Source organism: Priapulus caudatus, unplaced genomic scaffold (genome assembly GCF_000485595.1).
Source record: "Priapulus caudatus unplaced genomic scaffold, Priapulus_caudatus-5.0.1 Scaffold254, whole genome shotgun sequence".
Lineage (NCBI taxonomy): Eukaryota > Metazoa > Priapulida > Priapulimorpha > Priapulimorphida > Priapulidae > Priapulus > Priapulus caudatus.
Window position 1 is genome coordinate 293,835 of NW_014577315.1, and position 11,519 is coordinate 305,353.

At 40.2% G+C, this 11,519-nt stretch overlaps 1 protein-coding gene across 1 annotated transcript; it reads left to right on the plus strand.

Annotated features, from left to right (window-relative positions):
* The first annotated feature begins 358 nt into the window (after positions 1-358).
* On the plus strand, positions 359-3,538 carry LOC106808111. The gene is made up of 7 exons (XM_014810686.1): positions 359-607; positions 867-1,034; positions 1,311-1,599; positions 2,105-2,341; positions 2,452-2,528; positions 2,749-2,856; positions 3,151-3,538. The coding sequence occupies exons 1-7, from the start codon at positions 419-421 to the stop codon at positions 3,376-3,378; spliced, it is 1,296 nt and encodes a 431-aa protein (XP_014666172.1). The 5' UTR covers positions 359-418; the 3' UTR covers positions 3,379-3,538.
* Positions 3,539-11,519: the final 7,981 nt, after the last annotated feature.

An 11,519-nucleotide genomic window follows, 5' to 3' on the forward strand; every position in this document is an offset into this window, starting at 1 on the left:
AGCTTGGATGAGTCATTGTAAGTGTAGTTTATTATTAATGAGATATTTACAAGCAAAATAACATGAACACTATATTGCTGTAATACTTTTTACACCAACTCCTAATTACACATCACGTGCAACAACACATGCAGTAGCATGGACCATACTGCAAATTGTTGTAAATGCCATAAAAAATTAATTCAGCATTGCTGAGAGGAGTGAAAGCCATGAAGATTGCAGAAGTGATGACCCTAGCTGGAGACTCAGTGACAGTGATGTCGGTGTTTGGTAAGTATTCCATCTTTTTACACTAAAAAGGGACAAGCAAGAGTCAGTGAAACAGTCTCATCTGTATTGTTGAAAAAAAATTGTGAGGGCTGGTAAAAAACTACAACCATTGCCTAATTTAATTGCTAGTTCATCCAATAAAGAATGTATGCCAATTTTTTTTAGCAACACTACCAGTAATTTCAGAACTGCATTACACTTCAGCTTGGAAAGTCGTCATACACAGGGTCTTGCAAATTGCCCTGCAATCGGCATAGAAGAGCTTGTGTATGACACACATTGTGAGGATGTCTACGAGGAAGAGATCGACCAACGTAACATTACGTTTGGTCCCAGGGTATTTTTTTAACTCTACTGTCTAGAAATTAATGCAGCATTTCATATTTCAGTTGTATACATAAATGTAAGGTGGTTCTTCTCTGCCATGTACATTGTTCTTTTTTCACAAGCATGTTCTTAAAAATGGGGTGTGATAGCGGAATATATTGTACTAGTCAATGTTAGTGTAAGTCCTCTATTAGTTAGACCTGCATTTGTATCAGTAAACTATTATGGTGCTACATTGTTGCAATTTCTTCTAAAAAATTTATCTACAGATCAATGATGCAAATGATGTTAAAGGGCAGAGGTGCTGCATTGCATACGAAGAGTGCCTTGTACACCTTGCCCGATTAGCAGTGGGACATCGTTGCGAATTGGCAGACTGTTCTGCTCGCATTGATATTTCATGCAAAACAGTGGGAACAGCTATGTTAATCGATTGGGTATGTAAACACCGAACTAAATTCAGCAAGTTCCACATCACTACAAAAATGCACGAAATCATTCTCACACACGCACACGCTATACAGCAACGTTACATTATAGCAATACATGAGCAATTTAAGTTAGAGAGAGAGAGAGAGAGAGAGCCTAACTTATACAATTGTTCTTATTCATTCATGTTTAATATGTTGTTGTGTCTTTGTGAATTTAGTGATTGACTAACTATGAATATGAATAAATGAAAATAGATAGATAGATATATATGTGTGTTTTAGGTGTGTGAGAACGGCCACAAGCCAAGCTCCATATCGCGCTGGAGATCACAGCCGTTGGTTAACGGGATGCGACTTGGCGACCTGACGGTTGCAGCAAACACTTTGTATTCGGGGAACAACTTCAGAAAAATTCAATTTTTCTTTAAATGCATTAATGCTGGTTGCATTAGTGAAAGTTCGTTCCTTCGAATACAAAGATTGTATGCTGTGCCGTCAGTCAATGAAATGTACAGTGCCATGCAGAACTCTGCCCTGGAGAAGTTCCATGGCCATTCTGTGATAGTTATGGGTAGGTGTTACATTTGTTTAACGTTTTTGTGACATGCAGTATATGTGGGGTAAATAGTTCAAGTGAATTATTGTATCTCCCGTGAGACGAAGTCGCCGAGGATACTATGGTTTCATGTCTGTCCAGCCTGCCGCAGACACTTTCCCTTCCGCTCTATAACTCTACCCTTAATTGACCTAGCGCGAGCAAACTTGGTATACTTACACATCTTGGGGAGAAGGTGTCTCGCGTACCAAAACCAGGTCACTGCAACCTTTATTTGACCTTGACATTGAAATTGGTCATATTTCCCTTCTGCTCTATAACGCGGCCCCTAATTGACCTAGCGCAACCTTTGTCTTTGTGACTTATTTCACTTTACCTACCTTGTACGTCCTTACGGAGATATTTCATTCATACTAGATCACGGGGGATACATGTAGTTGGCGACAACTCCCATTTCTAGTTTACATTAGTAATGTTAGTGATATAGCATTGCATCAACAATTCAACTTCATTATTTTAGGCGATGGCAGGAACGATTCGCCAGGACACAGTGCTATGTACTGCACATACACTGTGGTGGAGTGCGAGTCACTCACAATACTGGCTGTGGTTGTCGTGGACAAGCGACATGTCGGAAAGCGGTCCACTAATATGGAGAAAGAGGCGCTAGTGCGAGCCATGTCGATAGTGAGGGAAGCTGGGATTAAGGTGGTGGAAGTTGTGACCGATGCCCACTCACAGATTGCAAAGTACATCAGTAAGTCGTGAGATAAGTTAATGTATTTTTAGCAAGGAAAACATGTTGTTTTTTCATAAGAAAACTTGGAAATGTGCATTGATGATATATTGATGTTTTCATGTTTGCAGGAACTCAGCACCCATCCGTCAAGCATTCGTTTGATGTGTGGCATGGCGCAAAAAACCTTTGCAAGAAGTTGAATAAGGTAAAAAACTTATTTTACATGAATGACACTATAATCTTTTCTTGAAATACATAGAAAACAACACCAACTTTTTTGGCTTCCCGATTGTAAAGATCTAGTAATTTCCCAGCGGGAAAAAATTTCACTTAAAAATATAGAAACCATAACCATGACAGAATCACACAATTTATGGTTGTGCTTTAGTGAATGTTGGGCTGTTAATTTCTCATTTCTTCTAAAGGCATCTACACCTGCAAAATGCAGCCACCTTCGGCCGTGGATCAGGGACATCGTGGATCATTTTTGGTATTGTTGCCAACACTGTGATGGTTCGCTTATCAAGCTGCAGGTATATATAGGCCTACTATTGGAATTGCCTCAAGGTGTATGGTTCATTGTGTGTAAACACTCAATATAACAGGTGAATATGTCAAGAGTCACAGGTACATATCCTTTAAACCTGATGCCTGCACAGTGTGCATAAAAAAAGGTTAGCTAAATGTGGTAATCATTGGCCATCCCAAAAGTGAGACCTTCTCCAGGTTGTTTCGTTACTGCTTCTTGGTAATGAATTTGGTTCTAACTGCTATAGACCATCTGCAGGCTTATGATGCATAATTTTTGATGCCAATATCTCTTAAAGGGTCTCTGGAAGGGCGTTCTACACCATGTTAGAGGCGTGCATGAGTGGTATGTTGGAGATGGAGGGCCTGGTTGTTGTCTTCATGAAGAGATGCCCGACAACCAGCCCACAGGAAATAAGGAGTGGATGACTACGGACAGTCCAGCATTTGTTGCAATGAGGAAAGTGGTACTCGATCCATACCTCATCAGGACACTTCCTCATTACATCAATTTCAGGTGGGAATAGCTTAAAACGTATTTTTTAAATGTATTACAATACAACATGCTTTACAAAATGCTGACAGTAAACAGTCCAAAAATGAACACTATTATAACAACTAATTTGAAAACATATTGAAACATATTTATTACATTGTAAGCTGTTGACAATAAACATAATTGCTAATTTGTTGGCAGTGTAACAGTACAGATTGTATTTTTTGAATGCTCAGGTCAAACTTTCAGCTGGAAAGCTTCAACAGCCATATTCTCATGTATGCTCCGAAGAGAATTGCATTTAGGTAAAGTGCAATTTTAATTAATTAACAATTTAACAAACACCAACGCTGAGTTGTATATTTCTAAAATGTGACTTTCTAACATAAGTACAAATGACAGAAAATTTTTACGAAAACTGTTATGAATGAAATGTTATGAACTACTTTCGATGTTGACGTAGACACGTAATAAATTGTTTATAGTTCATTGTTGAACAGTTTAATATGTACCTCAGCATATCACGACCTCAAAAGATCACATGTAATGACTGGACTAAACAGACTATAATTTTACAGTTACCCAGTGTACAAAGCGCGTTGTCAACTGGCTGCAATTGACTATGCAACCCATAAAGATCGGCCGTTGAGAACAAATAAAACCAGTGGAGAAGTCATGTAAATACTTATTTTTTCTTATAGATTTGTTAACATTTTGTTAATATGTCAGCATGTACGAGCATTTCATAAAAATGCAATTGTCACAGTTTAATATTGCTGAACTTGTTTTTAACGTAAGAATTACTGATATTTCTTCAGTATACACCTATTTAAGTAGTCGATTTAAAATATTTCCATCTCAAACAGGTATCGCAAAGTTTTTTCCAAAAATGCGAAAAACTGGTCTGCCACTCCACTGCGAGAGCCGAAGACGTACAAATACATTGAAGAGCTTCAAGTACATACAGTGGCAAGAAGGATCAGTGATGATCACCCGGTGACGAGAAGCATTGAGCTATCACCGTCTGATCCAAGGCACATTTCCAGAACTGTGCAGGCTAGCACGCCACCATCTTTAAATGAATTGGTTCTTAAACATAAGTCCAGGTTTAATTTGTAAAAAGGACATGCTAAGAAATGCTCAATCGGAAAAAATAGGGCTAAATATAGTCTCACCTCACAGCGGATATACAGTAAAACTCACATAAGTAGTCATCGTCTAACTCGTCAATTCGCATAATGCGTCGTGGAAGTCATAGTCCCAATTTTTAGCTCATCCGACATAGTCAGATGCAGCTTGTAGAATCGCATGAGCGTGCGTGCGTCCGTCCGGCCGTGCGTGCGTCCGTCAACAGTTGGGCACAAATCTAAACGGCTCGACCTAGGCTCGTGATAGTCAGTGTATAGCATCATGGTAGGAAAAGCCATCACTGTGCCGAAATTGGAGGTCACAGGTCAAAAGTCAATGGGACACAGGGCAGATTTTTAGACATTTTCTGAGGACATGGTCTGACGGAGCGATTGAAAAACTTTTTTGTTTCAGCGGTGACCTACAATTTTTATGGCTTTTACTGCATACAACTGTACTTACTGTATAACAAATTGTCTATACCCACACGTATTTCTTACCAGATACCTAATTTAATTGTTATAATTAATTACACATCAACGCTACGAAATTTGAACGGCGCCATTACACCCGCAACCATGCTGCCACTCCGAAAAAGTTGCGTAATTGACAATTTATTTTGCCTGTTACAGACCGGGCGCACTTGATTCGGTTGCCAGCGAGTTTATTAGAAGAATACCTGGCTACAGTACACGTTAGTTGAGCGCTGTCGCTCTGCGGCACTTGTCGCTCATAGTAAATCAATTGGATAACTCAAGAACCGTTTCACCCACATGTTTCAAGTTGCAATACAGTTGTTACTCATATGGGAGATATGCTATATAATTGGAGTTCTCCCATATATACTCTTTATATATTGCTTTATATATCCCCCCTCCCTCTTCTATCACATCCAAGGTGAGCAACACAAAGTTTTTGCAACGGACCGCCCGACCGACAGACTCCCGTATACCAGGAGTAGATAATAGGGAAGGAGTGTGACATCAATAAACAAGGGAAATTCGTCATTTACTAGATGTTCTTGTTCTATTTCAATTGTTGGCCAAGTGTCTTGTCTGACCACCTCATGAACTCAAATTTGAGTTTTGACATGCATACGATTTTTGAAGTGGGGTTGCTTAATTTGTTACGCTCCACAGTGGCCGATGCAGGATTTCTATGAGGGTGGTGAGAAACAGGCGGGGAGGGGGGGTATGGGGGTCCCCCCCAGAAAATTTTGAAAATGCAGATTGCAGGAGAAGGTATTTGAGGCACTTTTGAGTCCAGGTACAGGCTTCATTCTGACTATGACAATTCTCTCTTTAGTAGAACAATTCTTGCACTTGCAGCACAGCATTGACTGATGTACAGGGGGGTGGGGCATTGTTTAGTTCGCGTTCCTCATTGAATATGTAGGGGGTGACCACCGCTGGGATCAGGGCGACAGCAAAACTCTTTCTTGGAATTGTCAAAAAAATCTGCAAAAGGGTTGTAACCTGCTTTGCCACTCAATTACATAATTTAACCCATGCATCAGGTGCCGTTTTGTACTGACGCGCGACTATTATACTTGACAATAATTAATTGGTGAGCTATATATGTCAAAATATTATTGACGTGCACGCGAAGCACGCGCAGCGGGTGGGTTCGCGCAAAGCGCGGAAGCTCTAGCATTAATTAAAACGGGAGACGTAATAATCAGTGCTCTCCTCACTCTCTCTGTCTCTCTTTTCTCTCATTTAATTTTATGTGGCGTCAAAAAGTGGGGGTGCTCGAGCCCCCTTAGCACCCCCCCCCCCCGTTCCGCAGGCCCTGCTCTATGCATGTGAAAGGACCACACAAGACTTGCCCCTAACACACTAACAATAGGTCTGAAACTACTCAAGCAATCAATGCACTGCTGTCTGCACTACAGATGGTCTAGGATCGTCAGATTCTGCCATGACAGCCACAGTATCACTAACAGTCAATTAATGAATTATCAATAAAATTGATTCAAAGAAGATGCAATGACTGCAGACGACACGACTCTGAAAATTGACTGGAATCCTGATCACGCATCTCGCCGTAGTTGCCTTAGTAATCCTTAGGGTTAGGGTTAGGGTTTTTGCATCATTCCTTGATATATGAAAAGTCTGTGCATCGGTTGATGATACACACAAATCTGTGCATCACTTCGTGATACCTAAGGTAAAGGTGCCTAAAGTGGATTTGCGCCGGGCCTGTGAATGAAGGAGGCATACAACAGTAAGCTTCCGCGATTGTTCACTGTTGCACTATTTCGTCTCTAGAATTTAAGGCCTTTTTTGGCATTTTTTTTCGCCGAAATTCGGCACTAGAGTGCAATAATTAGCATTATGCACGCAAGTTGGATGCCTCGTGGACGTCAAGAAAGCATTAGAAGTAAAATTATTTTTGTTGTGTATTCGTGACATTCCGTCAGGTGGCGTAGCAGTCACCGTTGGTGTTTTTTTGTGTATGAAATATGTTCAGAGCGACTTTGCAGAAATTCCGATCAATATGAGCTGGCAAAAGTTTCGATGGGCGGAGCATTAAGGATGATCTGTAGTTATTTAACATGAATAAAGTGTATGTTTTTTGTAAGCGCAGTAAGTGTGAGTATTTAAATTATTTACTGTTCGGATGCTTGATTAGGCTTGCAGTCTGGGCTGCCTAGGGCCTCTACTTTTGTTCAACACCTGAACGGAGGGTGCACTACCATCGCCTCTACTAGCAGGTATCTAACTTCTGAGGACGATTTATTATATATCACTAAGAACCGATGAACTTGTGAATCTTCATTGGGTAATCGTAGTTGTATTACTAAACATAAAAACTCACCAATAAATCACAGAAAAGGCATCTGAGACAGGCTAACTCCTGATTGTAGTAACACTGATGCAAGAATTTCCGTTTTTCAAACGCGCCACCCTTCCAGGACGTTTTCGTACTACTAGTATCTGCCAGATTAGACAGGCCACTTGGAGGCGTTTCAATAAAATATTAATGTAAATAAATTACGAAATTTATTAGCTACCAAAGTCTTAATGTTTCTCTTATATCTCTTTAACCATATCTATTGCGACAATTTCCTTTTAAATGCCGTCCAAATGCTCATCTGCAACACACGCTGGCTGCCGCACCCTACTGCCGCCCAGCACATATATATATACGTGAACTACATTTGCGACGGCATTTACAGAAATATGTCGCATTAATAGGTGAAAGAAAGTAGAGCAAACATTAAGACTTTGGTAGTAATAATAGATTTCGTATTTATTTAGCATTGTATTTGATTGAAACGCTCCAAGTGCCTGTGTGCCAGATCCCCGATAGGAAGAAAAAGACGAGGAATAGCACGAGCATATTACAAACATTCATGGTTGAGAGCAGAAATATTCTTGGTTGCGGTGTGATATACAGACGGTATGGTTGCGGTATAATTCTATGATTCCGGGTTACACTCTACACAGACATGACTACAGAATACCTGAAATACAGCTACGAGAAGAGAAGATGGGAGAGATAAAATAAGATAAATAAGATAGATATAAGATGGGAAAGGAGAGATAGAAGAGGTTGGGGAGGGAATATAGGAAGATATCGAAGTGGGGATATATATACATACATATATATATATATATATATCATGGTGAAATGTTGGTCTGGTATAGAAAGAAATAGGAGAAATTTCTTATTTGAATTTATTCTTTGATTTTGTTTATAGAGAATGTAGGTGCGCATGTTCACTATATGCCGAAATAACCAATATTGAGTTCGCTATCTCTCTCTATCTTTAATATATCACCACGTGCTTTCTCTCTTTCGCTGACTCTGCCTTTTATCTGTCTCTCGTCTTCTCGTCGTTCTGGCTATCTCTCTCTCACAAACGCGGCTGGCGCGTACGCTAGGCGCCTTCAGCACACGACGCACACACGCGACGACGCAGGCAATGCACGCCACACACACACACACACCACACACACAGCACACCAGCACATACAAACAATAGAGAAGTAAGGCAGAGAGACGAGAATGAGAGCACATATTAAATGAGTTTAATGTTTGACGACGAAGGCAACGTTAGAAGTATTGCTCGACTAATTTAGACGGCAATTTAAATTAGAGTGCGTCAGCTCGCTGTGTGGCAACTAAGAGTGAGTATTGCAAATAATCGCGTGCTTATAGTTGTCAGGAAAATTTCATGGGCTCTAAACTAGACAACTATTGATTCCAGGTAAAATGTTGGCGTACACATTCTAGTTGGTTAGTGTTTCATAGTTGTAATGAGAGTACTGCGTAAATGGAATAAGATATGGGCGAAATAACGCGTTGGTAATTATAATTAGTATGGTTTGCCTTGTCCAACACATTCAATAAAGATGAACGTTAATTGTTATAATCTAACGGTGAGCGAACAAAACAGAATAGTTATAAGAACAGAGGCAATATTTCACAAAACAAACCCTCTGGGGGTTCTTTTATTGATACCATACTTTTATATATGATAAATATATCATTAAGGTACGACCGATATAAATTAGCTAAGCCAAGGCCGCATTATTAGATTTGTAATTACGTAGATAGTTCGCTACCCGTGGTACTCATATCAAGGAAAGAACACGCACGTGGTAACTAAGTATAACGCTAACCGTAAATATATTATAGCTGCTACAATGTATAAATATCAAGCGATATTATTATCTAATTCGTTGATTGATCAGGCGTGAATAGAAAGAAACGTGTTTATTTTCGGCACGGCCTGACTACAAGAATGACCTAGGGTGTTGATCAGTTATTGAACGTGTATCATGAAATGCTCCACGGGTAACACGATGGATGAATGCAATAAAGTGATCGGAGCCGTCCTATAGATGTCACTAGCATGTACTGAAAATGTTGAACCAAAATACCGTCTTACTCGTGTATAAGCGCCACTTTTTCGTAGGACAGTGGCGTTGGGAATTCATAAGAAAAAAAATAATAGTAAGGGGTGCGACTGTATACATAAGGCTAGAAATCATACGTAGTATTGATGGACGCAGTTTCATGCACAAAGACAGGAAATGGGGTGCTAATTATAATCGAAATATTCTACTATGAGTAAATACGTATAATTTGTTACTTTGTGATGGCTATAATGATTATATGCTCTATGCATACTGGGCGTAGTTAAGCGATAATCGTAAAACTTGATCTTTTATCTAATTGCCGAGATCTTATTTTGGAAACGCCCGAATTCATAGGTACGTTGATTTCGAACCGAGTATTTAGGGATTAGCAGGGTACAGATAGCTAGGGAATGCGTGCGATTTACATCACACCGAATCTAACATGGCGTCGGCGCTACACATAGCGGGGCATTGGTGGTGAAATGATAATTAAGGCTAGTAATATGAGTCTACACTGTACATGTCATGGTGACGGTAAATACACATACGAACCGACAGCGTCATTGTATGTCATGGTTGAATTATAGATATTAGATGTTTGAAAAGAGAGGGAGGGGAGAGAACGCGAAAGGGCGGGGAAGAGGGGATACATATATAATATATATCTATTATGGTGTGTGTTGTGTTGCGTGTGTGGCGTGTGTGTGTGGTGTGGTGTGTTGTGTGTGTGTGCGTGCGTGCGTGCTGTGGTGCGTGCGTGCGTGGCGCCGGCGTGCGTGCGTGTGTGCGTGTGGTGTGTGTGGTGCGTGCGTGCGTTCGTACGTGTGCGTGGCGGCTGTGTGTGTGAGTGAGTGTAGTGAGGCTGCGATAGTGAGAGGAGTCATGAGTTAGCAGTGGTTGCCGGTTGACTCCAGATATAGTTCAGCGATGAAAACGCAAAAGTGTAGTAAAGAATATTTACCTCAGAGGGTATGACGACTTATTAGAATGAAATTACATCTAATAAGACTGAATTAAAACACTAAAAAAAGGAACGCCACAGATGGCCAAGTGTCTTGTAGAAATCTATCTTCAATGACATTAACGAAATGAAGTCAAGTACTTACGGATCAGATGACGAGTAACTATCGTAAATAGTAAAGAGTAAAAGTAGGCGGCAGTACGCGGCACGGTTATGACTTCGATACCGCAGCTATACTGATAGTGCGGGTAGCCATTCCTTTGATCAGAAGTTTTATAAGCATACATTGAAAGGCGAGCGTAGCGATGACATAACTTGTGACGACAAGTCTGCCGATTCAGGAAAATGAGATAACGCGACAGAATATTGGCAATTGGGATGGAATGCTCATTTTTTCATTCTTTCGCCGGCGTTCCCTGCCAATATTGTTTCACTCGTGCTGCATTGAGGACAGCCTAGATTCCACAGAAACCAAATAATACCACGCCTTATAACGCTTCTTAATTCGCAAATGTCGCTACGTTTTAACAGAAACATCCATAATGTCAGATGAAATGCAATTATAATCGAACGCTCGATTTAAGAAACTAGAATAATTTCTAGATGAACGCGTCCGCTGTCACGGGTGCCAGTTGTTGTATTGCGCTGGTTTAGCGATTTTACGGTACGCATGACTACATAGCTACACATGCGATGAATAATCTAATAAAATAAATGATACTTAGCTAACAAACGCCTATCAACGCAATCGTACCGCTCGTACACAAACTTTTCAATATTTTTTTATTAAAATTTATTCAAACTCTAATTAGCGTTAATTCATCAAACGCAATTTCCACTGTACTAGAAAAAATGCTACCGTAGATATGTAGAGTCGAGACTATTGAAATGTAATTTTAAGCCGATCGCAACATTTAACACACTATAGGACCGTAACTCACCGTGGATGGAGAGCGAAATTGGCAGTGCCGCTATAATACTCGTAGAGAAAAATATTGATCGATTTAAATAGCCCTATATGTGATGTAACGTCATAATTAATAGAACAACTTAATTCCTTAGGGCTTAATCTCATTCTAACGAGTCGTTTTGTCTTTCAACGGTTAAAAAACGGCATTCCCGTCGTCATCAACATTCAGGAGACGAATTTTGCCTCCTCTCTCTAGAAATTTCTTCAACTATGGCCTGTATATACTAACGTGTGGCTTGCGA

Bases quoted from the DNA above. Each gene is read 5' to 3' on its own strand.
- LOC106808111 (XM_014810686.1), top strand. From the start codon at position 419: ATGCCAATTTTTTTTAGCAACACTACCAGTAATTTCAGAACTGCATTA. The intron at 1,600-2,104 runs GTAGGTGTTACA...TCATTATTTTAG, and splicing joins CCATTCTGTGATAGTTATGG to GCGATGGCAGGAACGATTCG. The intron at 2,857-3,150 runs GTATATATAGGC...TATCTCTTAAAG, and splicing joins GTTCGCTTATCAAGCTGCAG to GGTCTCTGGAAGGGCGTTCT.